The sequence below is a fragment of the Achroia grisella genome, unplaced genomic scaffold (assembly GCF_030625045.1).
Source record: "Achroia grisella isolate CSIRO2021 unplaced genomic scaffold, CSIRO_AGI_Agris_v1 utg778, whole genome shotgun sequence".
Lineage (NCBI taxonomy): Eukaryota > Metazoa > Arthropoda > Insecta > Lepidoptera > Pyralidae > Achroia > Achroia grisella.
The window spans coordinates 366,208-384,637 of NW_026713018.1; the positions used below are offsets into that span (position 1 = coordinate 366,208).

The 18,430-nt window shown below is 46.6% G+C and overlaps 1 protein-coding gene across 1 annotated transcript in view; it reads right to left on the bottom strand.

Moving 5' to 3' along the window:
• LOC131850644 (regulatory-associated protein of mTOR-like) overlaps positions 1-18,430 on the bottom strand; it is a 56,128-nt gene that overhangs the window by 20,786 nt on the left and 16,912 nt on the right. The window contains exons 6-13 of the mRNA XM_059200945.1: positions 13,798-14,072; positions 12,233-12,415; positions 10,858-11,081; positions 10,042-10,283; positions 8,305-8,379; positions 7,522-7,602; positions 5,168-5,365; positions 4,351-4,513 (exon numbers count right to left, since the gene is read on the bottom strand). Coding sequence (XP_059056928.1) covers positions 4,351-4,513; positions 5,168-5,365; positions 7,522-7,602; positions 8,305-8,379; positions 10,042-10,283; positions 10,858-11,081; positions 12,233-12,415; positions 13,798-14,072 — 1,441 coding nt within the window. The remainder of the gene's footprint in view (positions 1-4,350; positions 4,514-5,167; positions 5,366-7,521; positions 7,603-8,304; positions 8,380-10,041; positions 10,284-10,857; positions 11,082-12,232; positions 12,416-13,797; positions 14,073-18,430) is intronic.

Below are 18,430 nucleotides of genomic sequence, written 5' to 3' on the forward strand. Positions count from 1 at the left end.
CGGCCCGCACCAGCAGCGCCACGTGTGCGGGCGGTGCGCGGTCCGCCGCCACTCACCCGCCAGTATCTCGGCCCGCACCAGCAGCGCCACGTGTGCGGGCGGTGCGCGGTCCGCCGCCACCGCCACCCGCCAGTATCTCGGCCCGCACCAGCAGCGCCACGTGTGCGGGCGGTCCGCCGCCACTCACCCGCGCGGCACCAGCCCGCTGCCGGTCCGCCGCCACTCACCCGCCAGTATCTCGGCCCGCACCAGCAGCGCCACGTGTGCGGGCGGTGCGCGGTCCGCCGCCACTCACCCGCCAGTATCTCGGCCCGCACCAGCAGCGCCACGTGTGCGGGCGGTGCGCGGTCCGCCGCCACTCACCCGCCAGTATCTCGGCCCGCACCAGCAGCGCCACGTGTGCGGGCGGTGCGCGGGCCGCTGCCGGTCCGCCGCCACTCACCCGCCAGTATCTCGGCCCGCACCAGCAGCGCCACGTGTGCGGGCGGTGCGCGGTCCGCCGCCACTCACCCGCCAGTATCTCGGCCCGCACCAGCAGCGCCACGTGTGCGGGCGGTGCGCGCTGCCGGTCCGCCGCCACTCACCCGCCAGTATCTCGGCCCGCACCAGCAGCGCCACGTGTGCGGGCGGTGCACGGTCCGCCGCCACTCACCCGCCAGTATCTCGGCCCGCACCAGCAGCGCCACGTGTGCGGGCGGTGAGCGGCCCGCCGCCACTCACCCGCCAGTATCTCGGCCCGCACCAGCAGCGCCACGTGTGCGGGCGGTGCACGGTCCGCCGCCACTCACCCGCCAGTATCTCGGCCCGCACCAGCAGCGCCACGTGTGCGGGCGGTGCGCGGTCCGCCGCCACTCACCCGCCAGTATCTCGGCCCGCACCAGCAGCGCCACGTGTGCGGGCTGTGCGCGGTCCGCCGCCACTCACCCGCCAGTATCTCGGCCCGCACCAGCAGCGCCACGTGTGCGGGCGGTGCGCGGCCCGCTGCCGGTCCGCCGCCACTCACCCGCCAGTATCTCGGCCCGCACCAGCAGCGCCACGTGTGCGGGCGGTGCGCGGTCCGCCGCCACTCACCCGCCAGTATCTCGGCCCGCACCAGCAGCGCCACGTGTGCGGGCGGTGCACGGTCCGCCGCCACTCACCCGCCAGTATCTCGGCCCGCACCAGCAGCGCCACGTGTGCGGGCGGTGCGCGGTCCGCCGCCACTCACCCGCCAGTATCTCGGCCCGCACCAGCAGCGCCACGTGTGCGGGCGGTGCGCGGTCCGCCGCCACTCACCCGCCAGTATCTCGGCCCGCACCAGCAGCGCCACGTGTGCGGGCGGTGCGCGGTCCGCCGCCACTCACCCGCCAGTATCTCGGCCCGCACCAGCAGCGCCACGTGTGCGGGCGGTGCACGGTCCGCCGCCACTCACCCGCCAGTATCTCGGCCCGCACCAGCAGCGCCACGTGTGCGGGCGGTGCCCGGCCGGTCCGCCGCCACTCACCCGCCAGTATCTCGGCCCGCACCAGCAGCGCCACGTGTGCGGGCGGTGCGCGGCCCGCCGCCACTCACCCGCCAGTATCTCGGCCCGCACCAGCAGCGCCACGTGTGCGGGCGGTGCGCGGCCGGTCCGCCGCCACTCACCCGCCAGTATCTCGGCCCGCACCAGCAGCGCCACGTGTGCGGGCGGTGCGCGGTCCGCCGCCACTCACCCGCCAGTATCTCGGCCCGCACCAGCAGCGCCACGTGTGCGGGCGGTGCGCGGCCCGCCGCCACTCACCCGCCAGTATCTCGGCCCGCACCAGCAGCGCCACGTGTGCGGGCGGTGCGCGGCCCGCTGCCGGTCCGCCGCCACTCACCCGCCAGTATCTCGGCCCGCACCAGCAGCGCCACGTGTGCGGGCGGTGCGCGGCCCGCCGCCACTCACCCGCCAGTATCTCGGCCCGCACCAGCAGCGCCACGTGTGCGGGCGGTGCGCGGCCCGCTGCCGGTCCGCCGCCACTCACCCGCCAGTATCTCGGCCCGCACCAGCAGCGCCACGTGTGCGGGCGGTGCGCGGTCCGCCGCCACTCACCCGCCAGTATCTCGGCCCGCACCAGCAGCGCCACGTGTGCGGGCGGTGCGCGGCCCGCCGCCACTCACCCGCCAGTATCTCGGCCCGCACCAGCAGCGCCACGTGTGCGGGCGGTGCGCGGCCCGCTGCCGGTCCGCCGCCACTCACCCGCCAGTATCTCGGCCCGCACCAGCAGCGCCACGTGTGCGGGCGGTGCGCCGCCGCCACTCACCCGCCAGTATCTCGGCCCGCACCAGCAGCGCCACGTGTGCGGGCGGTGCGCGGCCCGCTGCCGGTCCGCCGCCACTCACCCGCCAGTATCTCGGCCCGCACCAGCAGCGCCACGTGTGCGGGCGGTGCGCGGTCCGCCGCCACTCACCCGCCAGTATCTCGGCCCGCACCAGCAGCGCCACGTGTGCGGGCGGTGCGCGCTGCCGGTCCGCCGCCACTCACCCGCCAGTATCTCGGCCCGCACCAGCAGCGCCACGTGTGCGGGCGGTGCGCGGCCCGCTGCCGGTCCGCCGCCACTCACCCGCCAGTATCTCGGCCCGCACCAGCAGCGCCACGTGTGCGGGCGGTGCGCGGTCCGCCGCCACTCACCCGCCAGTATCTCGGCCCGCACCAGCAGCGCCACGTGTGCGGGAGGTGCGCGGCCGGCTGCCGGTCCGCCGCCACTCACCCGCCAGTATCTCGGCCCGCACCAGCAGCGCCACGTGTGCGGGCGGTGCGCGGCCCGCTGCCGGTCCGCCGCCACTCACCCGCCAGTATCTCGGCCCGCACCAGCAGCGCCACGTGTGCGGGCGGTGCGCGGCCCGCTGCCGGTCCGCCGCCACTCACCCGCCAGTATCTCGGCCCGCACCAGCAGCGCCACGTGTGCGGGCGGTGCGCGGCCCGCTGCCGGTCCGCCGCCACTCACCCGCCAGTATCTCGGCCCGCACCAGCAGCGCCACGTGTGCGGGCGGTGCGCGGCCCGCCGCCACTCACCCGCCAGTATCTCGGCCCGCACCAGCAGCGCCACGTGTGCGGGCGGTGCGCGGCCCGCTGCCGGTCCGCCGCCACTCACCCGCCAGTATCTCGGCCCGCACCAGCAGCGCCACGTGTGCGGGCGGTGCGCGGTCCGCCGCCACTCACCCGCCAGTATCTCGGCCCGCACCAGCAGCGCCACGTGTGCGGGCGGTGCGCGGCCCGCTGCCGGTCCGCCGCCACTCACCCGCCAGTATCTCGGCCCGCACCAGCAGCGCCACGTGTGCGGGCGGTGCGCGGCCCGCTGCCGGTCCGCCGCCACTCACCCGCCAGTATCTCGGCCCGCACCAGCAGCGCCACGTGTGCGGGCGGTGCGCGGCCCGCTGCCGGTCCGCCGCCACTCACCCGCCAGTATCTCGGCCCGCACCAGCAGCGCCACGTGTGCGGGCGGTGCGCGGCCCGCCGCCACTCACCCGCCAGTATCTCGGCCCGCACCAGCAGCGCCACGTGTGCGGGCGGTGCGCGGCCCGCTGCCGGTCCGCCGCCACTCACCCGCCAGTATCTCGGCCCGCACCAGCAGCGCCACGTGTGCGGGCGGTGCGCGGCCCGCTGCCGGTCCGCCGCCACTCACCCGCCAGTATCTCGGCCCGCACCAGCAGCGCCACGTGTGCGGGCGGTGCGCGGTCCGCCGCCACTCACCCGCCAGTATCTCGGCCCGCACCAGCAGCGCCACGTGTGCGGGCGGTGCGCGGCCCGCCGCCACTCACCCGCCAGTATCTCGGCCCGCACCAGCAGCGCCACGTGTGCGGGCGGTGCGCGGCCCGCTGCCGGTCCGCCGCCACTCACCCGCCAGTATCTCGGCCCGCACCAGCAGCGCCACGTGTGCGGGCGGTGCGCGGGCCGCCGCCACTCACCCGCCAGTATCTCGGCCCGCACCAGCAGCGCCACGTGTGCGGGCGGTGCGCGGTCCGCCGCCACTCACCCGCCAGTATCTCGGCCCGCACCAGCAGCGCCACGTGTGCGGGCGGTGCGCGGCCCGCTGCCGGTCCGCCGCCACTCACCCGCCAGTATCTCGGCCCGCACCAGCAGCGCCACGTGTGCGGGCGGTGCGCGGCCCGCTGCCGGTCCGCCGCCACTCACCCGCCAGTATCTCGGCCCGCACCAGCAGCGCCACGTGTGCGGGCGGTGCGCGGTCCGCCGCCACTCACCCGCCAGTATCTCGGCCCGCACCAGCAGCGCCACGTGTGCGGGCGGTGCGCGGCCCGCCGCCACTCACCCGCCAGTATCTCGGCCCGCACCAGCAGCGCCACGTGTGCGGGCGGTGCGCGGCCCGCTGCCGGTCCGCCGCCACTCACCCGCCAGTATCTCGGCCCGCACCAGCAGCGCCACGTCCGCGGGCGCGCGCGCTGCGAGTGCGACTGCGACCTGCTGGTCGAGCGCGTTGGCGTGCTCGGTGCGGGGTCCGGTGCCGCCGGCCGCCACGAACGTGCCCAGCGCGAACGCGCACGCCGCGCGCACCTGACACGCACACACACACATTAATTGTATAGAAATCCTACATCTGATCCGGCTCGAAGGACCAAATATATAATATATGAGTATTTTAATTATTTGTTGCAGTATATCACATTGTATTGTGTATTATTGGACCGAGGCACATTTTATACAAAGTAATTTGCATCATTTCTGTCACATTAACTTCTTACGGGAACTGGACGTTTGGGAAAAATAAATAACATTATAATGTAAATAAATAAAATGTGTTCGGACATCGTCGGCTCGCCGGACTGGAGTCCGCGGGCGGTGCTGCGGGGCGCGGCTCGAAGGGAGTGCGATTAGCACCGGATCGGCTGGCCCTCACTTCTGATCTCGCCACCGAATACTACACGCGCGCACAATATCCGATCATTCTCTGTATTTTTTATATTTCAACTATTACTTTTAACTTACAGTCCAAAATTAATCTTTTAATCTAAAAGTCCTTAGTTTAGGACCCTACAAATGTCCTACATGAATAATTGATTATTGAATTTGAATTTGTTTTTAGTGAGTAGGAGTCTCACAGTACCCGCTGGCCTCCCCCGGGGCGGGCGGGTCTCCATGAGGGATTTTTTCGAAGACAAAAAAAGGAGAGCAGCACTCGGTGCGTGCGATAGGTGCGGTAGGTCTCACCTCAGGGTGGCGATGATGCAGCAGCGGGTAGAGCTTCTCGTGCGCGAGGTCCCTGACGCCGGCCCACCTGGCGGCGTCGTAGGAGCGCCAGAGCCGGCCCACGCCCACCATGAGCCACTGCTGCAGCGCCTCCTCGCCCCGCGCGCCCTCCCCGCCGCACAGCTGCAGCTGCTCCAGGCAGATCGAGATCATCGAGCCCTGCACATTCATATTACATCTAAACTAGTCAATCCACGGATGCTAAGGGTGTACTTGAGATTAGGGTAGCGAATTAAGCTACAAATGTATTACACTGTGTCTCTCAAATCATGACATTGGCAAAATCACTGATCAAAATTTAAAATAAAGAAGAAGAAACTAATCAATAAGCTTATCCATAGATCTGCAACAATTTACTGTTACTAGGGTAGCAAATTAAGCTACCAAACTCTTTCCACAGTGGTTGTTCTCCATATATATCTACATTATTATACATATAATAAAAAAAACAAAATGTAAACCGACTTTCGCGAACATATTATATATCAAAATATAATAAAACACTTATACCGATTCTCGCGGACATTTTAACATCAACATCTATAAAAATGAATAAACTTAAACTAACAGCTACTAATACAGTTGGAAAACTAAAATATAAACAAATACTTTTTTTATCTCAGGACACTTCACACAGCGCCATCTAGTCCCAAGTTAAGCTAGCTAAAGCTTGTGTTGTGGGTACTAGACAACTGATACAAATACATGTGTTGAAAGTGTTAAAGCTGCTTTCTGTTTGCTTTGGGAGAAGTGGAAATTTTGTACTTAAATTTAAATGAAACGACGTTGTGTCTTCTCGGTTGTATTTTGGCGACTGATTGTAATGTACACAAACGGTGGCCGGCCGGCAGAAACACACATAACTATAACTGCGGTCCGATATAGACCAACCCCATAGATATATATTTTTTTGTAAATACATACACATTATACATATCAAACACCCAGACCGATACAAACAATCATACTCATGAATACAAATGTTTGTGCCGTGCGAGGAATCAAACGCGCGAACATCGGACGTAAAGCGATGTGCTAGACCACCGAGGTCGAGGTCGTTACTTATCTACAATTAATTATTAATATCTTTGGATCTTTCACACAGCACCATCTAGTCCCAAGTAAGGCTGAGCTAAATTGATTGCTGGACAGTTTTAAAACACAACTGTTCCTGACAGCAGGCGCTGTTGCGAACAGGGTCACAACTTCCAGGTGTTCTAATACAAATATAGGAATACCGAGGTCGTTACAATTACATTTATTTATTTTTATTTTAATGTACAAATTAAGATATAATTTATTTAATTTAAAAATTGTTGTTAAAAATTATTATCAACGACCACGCCTACATCGCTATAGATAATTTCAAATAAAAGTTAGAAATTCACTTAATGCAACACAAAAATTTATAAATCACCAATAACAAACCTATAAACGTCAAAATTCCAAAAATAACAATAAGAAACCTTCCTAATATTATAAACGCGAAAGTTTGTGTGTATGTTTGTTACTCTTTCACACAAAAACTACTGAAAGAATTTTGATGAAACTTTACAGATATATAGATACATGAGAATAACATACAGGCTATAAATTTCATTTTCAAAGTGCGGGTGAAACACATCAAGTAAGCAATAAAAGAAATTAGTCATAGATTGATTTGTGCAAATCAGTCCGTACTAGTAACATCTGATCACGAGTATGACGTGTTGTAGTAATAAGAAAAAAGACTAGGTAAACGGAGAAAATATATTAATATAGACATATTACAATAGAATGAAGGAATTGAAGTATCAAAAACAAGAATGTAATATAAAAGAACTATAAATTCTAATACAAATTTAGAATATTTTATTTATTTATTTATTTTCGGAAAACCAAATAAAACACTAAAATAGTTCAAAACCTAAAAAAACGTGTTCCTACATTGACTTGACTTTTCTAACTAAATAAATAATATAGTGTATTTATATATATTGACGCTATTGTGATATAGTGATGCATTTCAGCACGTTCGATAGTAGATTGTGCCAGGTCACGCAGTACCTCATATATATAGTTTATGTAATTAGTGTAAGCTAGAGTAATTCAAGATGTAACAGTTAATATACAAGTTACACCCTACTGTGTGTGTTTACTCTCACCACCGCTCCTGTCATCACACTATTTACAAACGTAGTTATAAACATAATTAAATGAGAACGGCCACTTATAGGTTTTCACGGATAGAAACGTAATATAAAATAAATTACAGTAACACGAGAATATAAAATACATGCACAACATAACGGACCACTCAATCATCACTGACGTACCTGTAACGCAGCTTCCTGACCCGCAGAATAATTATCTACGATGCCAGCCAGCACGTACGCAGCCAGCGTCCTATGCTCGCACTGTGCACAGAAATATATTTATAAACAAAACTAGTATATAAAATTCACGTTTCACAAATTTCGTGTTCACTCCTCCGAAATGGCTTGACGGATTTTGATGAAACTTTACATGTATATTCAGTAAGTCTGAGAATAGATTTATAACTAATTTTTATACCCCTAACGCAGGCTCAACACAAGTTATTTTTTCGACATTTTTCTTTATATGTTTATTATTATGTGGCATTAAAAATACAGACACAAACAGACAAATTTTCACCCTTCTGTCACCAACCCCTATTTTTAATAGCTAAGTTAATTTATATCGCAAAACAACGTTTGCAGGGTCAGGTAGTATGTTTATATAAATATATATAACTCAAAGATGACTGACATAGTGATCTATCAACGCACAGCCCAAACCACTGGACGGATCGGGCTGAAATTTGGCATGCAGGTAGATGTTATGACGTAGACATCCGCTAAGAAAGGATTTTGATTAATTCTATCCCCAAGGGGATAAAATTTGGGATGAAAATTTGACAATTTTAAACCGATCAGGCTGAGACTGCATGCATAAAGCTACTATGACGTAGACATTCCCTAAGAAAAGATTTTGATAAATTCCATCCCTAAATAGCCACCCATAAATTAACGCGAGCAAAGCCGCGGGCAATAGCTAGTATATTTATAAAATTTTTAATCTCATTCAACAATACTTACATCGACTGTAGGGTCCTGTAGTACGGATAGAAAGTATTTGTGCCCTTTTGCGTTCACCAAGTCCACTTGACAACTCTATAACAACAAACAGTATCATTATACATATATAAATAAGATTGGAGTGTCTGTTTGTAATATTGAAATAACCGTTTTTTCTACATGCATATGAATATAAATACGGTACATAGACCGAAATAACATTTTCTACAACTTTTGTCTGTCAGTTTGTTCCGGCTGAATGGCTGGACGGATTTTGACGGGACTTTTTTTGGCAGGTATCTGATTTTCTACAATTTTCGTCTGTCAGTTTGTTCCGGCTGAAATGACTGGACCGATTTTGACGAGACTTTTTTCGGCAGGTAGCTGATGTGATAAGGAGTAACAGCTACTTTTATTTTAGAAAAGTAAAGTTAAATTTCACGCAGACGAAGTCGCGGGTACAGCTAGTAATAATATATGACGCAAAAACTTTGAGCAACAATAATACGATGTCGGTTGAGACGGTGTATTTACCAGATGTGAGTGAACTGACCAAATGTCTGACATGAACATTTACCAGTCGAAACGTGTGAATACAAACTACCAACCAGCACTAATTTTTTGGGTCAAATATAAATATACAATAAGATTAAATCAGTCGTAGTGATAAGAGCAGACCAGTCCCTACAAGCAGCACTCGTTCACGAGTATGACGGATGAGCCAGACATCACTGCGCTCGACCATATTTTAGGGAGCCCAATGACCCGGCCCACCACGCCGCCACATGTCTGGACATTTTAGGGAGCATGACTACTCATTCCACTCGACCACGTCACAGCTACAAAAATTACTATATGGTAGTTACAGTATCCGCACTTTACATGAGGATGCATGCGACAATCAATACAAAAGCCGCACATTGAAATAGAAATAATCTTTATTCAAATAAACTTAATATAAGCACTTTTGAATAGTCAAGTTTCTTTATTCTACCGCTTATTCGGAATGCAGATTCATCACAAGAAGAATAAGCAAGAAACTTGTGTGTTGCTCTTTTAAATAAATAAATACTATCTATATAATACTATAGTATCTACTTGTTAAAAATCTGTGTTGTGAATTAAAATAAATTAGAACTGTGAAACCTACTGTGAAACTGGAAAGCTAGCGAAGATATCTTCGAGATCCTGAAGCCCAAGAAATCCGCAGAACCATACAGGTACGTGACAGCTAAGTAAATTCCCTAACATTTTGGTATCAGAGAGTAGTTTCCCAAATACTACTTTAATAACCATGAACTATACTAATCAAGTGTGTTTAATTATTTTTCAGTATTATATAAATATATATAACTCAAAGGTGACTGACATAGTGATCTATCTATAGTTGACTGGTAGAAAATGCCACATGATGTTAAGTCCGAGAAATATACTGTACTATTGTATTGTGTGCATTAAAGTTAAATAAATAAATAATTTTAGTCCATAGTAATTCTATCTTTTAACGAATTAAAAAAATTACGCAGACTGAAAAGAATGGAGAAGCAGTGCAGAAATGAGAAGGAATATTTGTATTCATGAGTATGATTGATTGTGTCGGTCTGGGTGTTTACTATATATAATATATATATATATATATATTTATATCAGTTATCTAGTACCTATAATACAAGCTTTAACTAACTTAACTTGGGTCTGTGCTGGCGCTGTGTGAATTGTTCTGAGATTATTATTATTGTAAATAGTAGAGAGCAGTACCGGGTCGACGGCGATGATCTTGGCCCAGATGTAGACCATGGAGGCGCGCAGGTCGTGGGCGGAGGCCTGCAGCAGCTTGAGCATGTAGGGGAAGATGCCGACGTGCAGCACGGCGCGCACCGCCCACGCGCCCAGCGCCAGGAACCGGCACAGCAGCTGCAGCGCCCGCACCCGGTGCAGCGTCGACAGCAGCACCTGCAGCACCATCGGCAGCTGCTCCGGCGGCAGCCGCCACACGCACCCTGCCCGCCGCACACACACACACACACACACACTTATATAGGTATAATATTATAAATGTGAAAGTAACTCTATCTAACGCTTTGTCCTGCTTTCACTACTGAACCGATTTAAATGAAATTTGGTACATTGATAGTATAAACCATGAGAAAGACATAGGCTACTTTTTTTTAATGCAAAACAGGGTTGTAAGAGGTAGAAAAAGATCATCCCTTTTAAACTTTTACCTATTCGTTCTTACTTAGGTACTAAAACTAATGAACCGATTTAGATGAAATTTGGTATACAGATAGTATACACTCTAAGAAAGGACATAGGTTACTTTTTAATGCAAAACAGGGTTGTAAGAGGTTGAAAGGGGTGATGAAAGTATGAAAGTATTGTATTGAAATATCGTCATTCTTAAACCTTCGAAGCGAGCGACGATGCAACTTTTTTCTTTGTGTTAAGTTATTTAATATATTTCTTAATTCGGTCAGTCACTATAAGCACGCGGACAAAGTCGCGTAGCCATGATTATTATTATAAAGAACACAACGAGCAGGTAATGGAGTACTAGGGAATGGGCGGACTCACATTTGCCGAGGTCGAGCCAGACTTGGAAGGCGGTGAGCTGGTCGCGGAAGAAGGGCGAGTGGTGGTAGTGGTGCGGGAGCGGGTGCGGGCGGTGGTCGGGCTCGGCCAGCAGCGCGGGCAGCTGCGCCAGCGCCAGGTCCAGGGTCTGCTCCCACGCCGCCCACAGCGCGTGCCGCGCCAGCGACGGCAGCGCCGGCATCGACACCGGCGTGCAGTTGTACGACCTGCCACCACCACACACCCTTACCTCACTACACTCGCACTCTCTTGTCGGTTCTCGTCTCGAAATCGTTCCGAACTGACGGTACACTTGACATATCATGAAGATATTTTGAATTTGAATTATTTAATACTAGACGCACCCGCAAGTTCGTCCGTGTGGAATTTAACTTTATTTTACTAAAATAAAAGTAAGCTAAATTACTCTACACTTACATGAGCTACCTGCCAATAAAAGTCCCGTCAAAATCAGTCCAGCCATTTCAAAGATTATACGGAACAAACAGACAGTCAGACAAAAATTGTAAAAAATGTTATTTCGGTGTATGTACCGTATTTATACTCATATACATGTAATAAAAAATAGTTATTTCAATGTTACAAACAGACTCTCCAAATTTATATGTATAGATGTATAGATATATATATTAAATTATATAGAATAGAAAATTCTTTATTCAAATCTACTTAATTTAAGCACTTCTGAATAATCACAGTTATCTTTCTTTTAATCTACCGCTGTCTCATCACAAAAAGAACGAGCAAGAAACTTAAGTGTTACTTCTTTATATAATGAATGTTACCTTCCATTTTTAAGTCAAAACATGAGAATAAAAATTACCAAATATTAAATACACAATAAGATTAAATAAGCTAAATAAAATGATATAAAAAGCTTATTATAAAATTGAAGAATTTATAAATGATAATAATATTTTTGTAGAAAATATCTAATTTCAAATTCATAGCGCTGACAATGTTATCTGATTGAACAGAGATTAAGTGCGTAGCGGTTTCTATGTTGATTGTCGCATGCCTAATACTTGTTGTTAATTAAATATAAGTAAATCAATATTTATATTAAAAGAGCAACACACAAGTTTCATGCTTATTCTTCTTGTGATGAATCTGCATTCCGAATGAGCGGTAGAATAAAAAACTTGACTATTCAAAAGTGCTTATATTAAGTTTATTTGAATAAAGATTATTTATATTTCTATTTCAATGCAGTAAATTAAAAAAAATTAAATCTGTTGTCATTGCAAGCAGTCTAATGATTATACATCTTATATTCTAGTCCACTAGTTTCATTAGAGCTGCATAGAACTATGCACAGATCTTCTATTACACTTCTGAACATATCTTTCAAAAATACCTCATTATCCTGTCTGCGAGCAGGAAGTTCCGGCAGAGGCTGGCTGTCAGCAGGTCGGCACGGAACAACTGCTGGAACAGGTCCGCAGGTAACGAGCTCCAGGCTATCGTATCCGTGATCGCTGTGAAGATCCAGTTCAGCTCGCCTAGCATTGTGCGACGGTCTGTCACCTGGCCGGGTATCCTGGTAATAAAAAAAAATCTTTATTCATATACACAAAAAAAATCTGCAGATTTTGCCAAGCTGAAGAGGAAACATTACACATAGATAGATAGATAGATAGATAGATAAGTTCTTTATTCAACCATTACAAACACATAGCATACATGAGATACATTTTATAAATAGAAATAAAGTTTACAGATTAAATAATACAGAAATATAATATTACAAAATAAAATAAAAATGGAGGTGGCTTTATGTGTCGCAATGATGAAGAGGCAACCAACTCAGCATGAAGCTACAGATAAGTCTGCAGCGCTGATATTCTGTTGGCTCCTATAATTAAATACATACTTACATACATATATACGTGAATGTTTATATATTACACTTATATGATTGAATTGAAATATAATAATTGTGTATGAAAACACAATTATTATTGATACAAATATATAGTTATTGTCAGAATTAACCCTATAGAGGTACCTTTCCGATCGATCCTCCGTCCAAATCAAACGGGGATCGAAATTACGGTCTGAGCCGAGGTTTGAACTCCTAGCGATGCCCTCAGACTACATTTTACCTTACCGAGTGGTATACAAAACATCTTAGTCCTCAGTATTGCGACTCATGAGTGATAACATGGGTATCACATGATGATGTGATACCATCATTATCGTAGAGCTGTACATGTACCTATATATAGATAACGTTTACCACTCGCAGTCACCCCCTCCGATCGATTCCCCGTCCAATTCAAACGGGGATCGATATTACGACGGCCTAAGAGACTCCTAGCGGTGCCCTCAGACTAAAGTTGTATCCGTCAGGCGGGAGTTGGCCTTCAGCCGCTCCATAAGTCCTTCTTTGGTTTGGAGTGCCATCTGCACTCGCCCCCTAACGTCCGGTGAAGCTGTAAAGGCCAGCTGCAGCCAACAGCATTAGAGTAGTCCGAAAAAAAACCGGGTGCAATCTCTTGTCTTCTCTCTCTTGGTTCTTATAGCACCAAGAGAGAGGGGGATGAAAAATAGATGTCTGCCGATTCTCAGACCTACTCAATATGCTCACAAAATTTCAAGAGAATCGGTCAAGCCGTTTCGGACGAGTATGGGAATTGTGACACGAGAATTTTATATATAATATATATATACGTATTCATCACCTCATACTCCCGTTCGTGTTGGGTCTAAAGCTATCGTCCGGTGATACTGTAAAGGCCAGCTGCGGCCAACAGCATTAGAGTAGTCCGAAAAAAGAACCGACCGGGTGCAAGAGAAGGTTCTTATAGTGCCTGACACACGACGATCTCTTCGCTACGATGTGGCTAGAACGGCCTTTTTTTGTATACAACAGTATTAAAGTAGTCCGAAAAAAAATCGTAACATATAGTGTATACTCACTTGTCGATGAGCTCGAGGAGGTTGTGGGGTCCGAGCGTGGTGCGGCTGCGCAACACGAACCACTTCATGGCCATCTTGACGGGCGTGGTGAGGCAGGCCGTGAACAGGTCCGCCGGCAGCTCCGGGTTCATGGGCAGGCTCTGGCCGGCCGCGCACGCCGCCAGCTGGATGCAGTTCCGGTACGACACCGGCGGCGGCGGAGCCCCAGCAGCACTCCCCGCCGCCGGAGCGCCCGGGCTGCCTGCCGCCGGAGCAGCCCGGGAGCTCGCTTGCGCCTGTTACCAACATACTACGTGTCACGACTGGCTTATCTATTATTATATACTACCTATTGAATGGAAGAATTCATTATAAAATTGAAGAATTCATTAACGACAATAATGTTTTTATAGAAAAACTTAAAATTCATAGCACTGACAATATTATCTGATTACACTAATAATGAGTGCGTAGCGATTTCTATGTTGATTATCGCATGCCTCTTACTTGTTATACTGTAATTATTATATAAAAAAAACATCTATTCAAAAGAGCAACACACAAGTTTCTTGCTCATTCTTCTTGTAATGAATCTGCATTCCGAATGAGTGGTAGAATCAAAATATGACTACTCAAAAGTGCTTGTAATGAGTTTATTTGAATAAAGATTATTTCTATTTCTATTGCTCATAGGAAGTGTTGAGAAATGTTTTCATATCATTAACAATTCGTTTACTTATAGGAAGGGTTGAGGAATGCTTTCATAATATTCTCTCTCTGTCTCACACATACTCACTAACAAATACACAACCTTCCGACTGTCCGCTGGATCAGAAGCCCGGGAGCGTACTCTGTTCTCAACACAATACCTGGCTTTACCCGCGCTACATTATCATCATCATCTACTTCTTCATTTGGGGTCGGCGCGATATGTATATCATATACTTTCTATTTACTATAGAAAGTTTTGAGAAATATTTCCGTATTCTTCTATATTTACTATTCTATCTCTCTCTCACACACACACACACACACTCGCGCACTAACAAATCCATACATATATGAATATTACTATATATAAAAGCAATATATCTGTGATCGTTGTAACAATGTTAGTTTGACTGTTCAACTTATTTTTACTCTCACGTTACAGTATCCTAATGTGGGGCCATAAACAAAATGTTACAAAGTTTTCCGAAAGAATAGAATAGAAAATCATTTATTCAAATAAACTTACATTGAAGCACTTTTGAATAGTCATCACATTTTTTTTAATCTACCGCTTATTCAGAAAGCTGTCTCATCAGAAGAACGAGCAAGAAATTTGTGTGTTGCTCTTTTAAATAATCCTTGTAAGTTTACAATTACAAGTTGTTTTGCCTTAAAATAAAATAAAAAATTTAGGGTTGGACTACCCCTAAAATTTAGGGGGATGAAAAATAGATGTTGGCCGATTCTCAGACCTACTCAATACGCTCACAAAATTTCATAAGAATCGGTCAAGCCGTTTCGGAGGAGTATGGGAACGAAAACTGTGACACGAGAATTTTATATATAAGATATATCTATAGTAATTGTATATGTATGTATGTATATATATATAACTTTTATTAATGTTTATTTTATTTATTATTGCATATCTTATTATAATTATAATATAATTAGAACTTTATTTAATTTGTTGAATTTTAAATGTTTTATTTTTCTCAACTTTTGGACATTTCAACATAATAGTGTTAATTGCACAGATGTTACCCACTCACTACTAGCTATGCCACATTGTTGGGTTGACTGGTAGAGATCTCTCTTAGAGATAAGTCCACCTTTGCTCACTCTGTATATGTTTAAAGTGCAATAAAAAATATATAATATATACTCGTATATATATATAAACACCTCTTTGGGCACTTTGTTGATCACGCCACAAGCGAAACACTTGCTGATTCCACCTTTTGCACTGAATAACTTCACACCTATCGCGTATATCTCAGGCGGTATGGCAACGTCGCATTCTATTTTGCGATGCGGCCATATATATTCGTCGATAGTACGATATACTCGACACTTTTTTTACTAATAATTCGTGACTGAATGGCTCCGAACGGCTAAATTTTTGGTATACACAAAGACTTTTTGGCTCTGAATATATTCCAAAAATCAATTAATTATGTTGATCACTTTATATACTCGTCCTTACTGCGATACTTACTTTCATCCGAATATATATAGATACCGTAACGGTCTATCAATTATGACTTTATTAATTTACTAATGTAGATATTTTATATTCGCAATGCTCCATACATGCAAGCTCCAGCAACGGTGGAGGCAGGGTCCCCCCTGCACCGTACACCGCACCTCGCGCACACAAACAAATTAGATATTTTTTGAATACACAAAGACTTTTTGGCTCTGTATATATATTTCAAAAATCAATTAATTGTGTTGATCACTTTATATACTGGTCCTTACTGCGATACTTATTTTAATCCGAATATATATAGATACCGTAACGGTCTGTCAATTATGAATTTACTAATCTAGATATTTTATATTCGCAATGCTCCATACATGCAAGCTCCAGCAACGGTGGAGGCAGGGGGGAGCACCGTACACCGCACCCCGCGCACACTAACAAATTAGAATAAATTAAATTCATAAGATTATTTATATATTTCGACTGCCTCGGTAGTCACACCGCTTTACATCCGATGGTCACGGGTTCGATTTCTCGCACGGTGCAAACATTTGTACTCATCGGTCATCGATTGTTTTCATCGGTCTGGGTGTTTTATATGTATATTATATATGTATTTACAAAATAAAAATATCTATTTATATCAGTTCAGTATCAGTCTGTGTTAATCGTCCAGGGCTATTTATTATATTTTTATAAACGGTTATCTTTTTCCATCGCACCGCTCGCTATCGACAGTGAATTCATAGAAATGTCACTCTAAAAACAAAAATAGTTTTGTGTTTTGTATTTCAAATACTAAATGCAAAATAGGTATTTTCAAAATAAAGTACCTTTTGAATTTTTGTCCAAACCTCAGATATTTTATTTATTTTAGGTATATCAATCATTACATAGTGTAGTATAAAACAAAGTCGCTGTCGCATCTAACAGTACATAAACAAAGAAAGAAGATTTTTTGGCTCTGATACCGTAACGGTCTATCAATTATGAATTTATTATACCTAATCTAGATATTTTATATTCGCAATGCTACATACATTATAATATCCGCCTCCATTCATTGTAACGGTGGAGGGACTAAATAGTTGAATAAAACTGAATAAGCAGTTGCTCCACTCTATAGGTATGCGTCGTCGTCGTATGCTGTTCATTTTTTCACCCAAGAGAGGGTCACATAGTCGTGGTCAAGTTAAGAACTTATAATTTAATTTTGATGACAATAGATACAAGTAAAAAGTAGGTATTATATTAATGTACGTAAGTACTGTACTTAAAAATATTTATTCTTTATTGTACATTTGAAAAACTTAACACTTAAGGACTTGTACATATACACGTACATACTGCCATTTTCTCTTAAAGACATCCAGAGAAGCACTATTTATCAAATACGCGGGGTGCACCGACCTTTGACCTTATAACAGCTGATTCGCGCGTAACGAATTACATTGCTACTTACATTACTATTTTATAGTGGATATTTCACTATAAAATATTATTATTTCTTTAGATTATGACATAATAGCATAGTTTACATGATTTTAAGGGAAACATACGATAAAAAAAATTCCCGTAAAATGTAAAAGATAAAAAATGGTTATTGTTGGTTATCCTTGAGAGATAGACATATACCATCACGGACTTTTTTGTTGACCTTATTTTGATACATCTCAAAGCACTAGACAACACGCATTTTCATTAAACAGTATTGTATTTTTTTTATTTATTTAACTTTAATGCACAAAAAAAATTGTACATGTGGCGGACTTAATATCTTGCCGCGTTATTTACCAGGCAACCATGAGTGGTGCAGCGAAAGATTATTGGCGGTGCACTAATATAAATAAGAAATGTCAAAAAAAGATTTATAAAGATAATAAAGATAAGCAAAATATACATTTCTATAAAAAAATAACAATATACATACATAAATATATAACCCATAAATGTATAAATAAATACATAATGATCCGATAATCAAATTATAAGTACAGTCTCAAATTGAAAGTAAGAAAAACAGAAAATATAGAGAGAACTATAGGGATATAACAGAAAGATGTGAAAAAAGGAGGACAGTAAAAAAGTTACAAATTTAAATAATGTTGCCGCAATTTCTGTTTAAATGAATTTATTACATTATTATATATATTAGGCATACGACTAGCCTTATGACTGTTACTTTTTTTTTTTAATCTATACATCTATACATGTAAATAAAATTGGAGTGTCTGTTTGTAATATTGAAATAACAGTTTTTTACTACTTGCATATGAATATAAATACGGTACATACACCAAAATAACATATTTTACAAGTTTTGTCTGTCTGTCTGTCTGTTTGTTCCGGCTAATCTCTGAAATAGCTGGACCGATTTTGACGGGACTTTTTTTTGCAAGTAGCTGATGTAATAAGGATTAACTTACGCTACTGTTATTTTAGAAAAATAAAATAAAA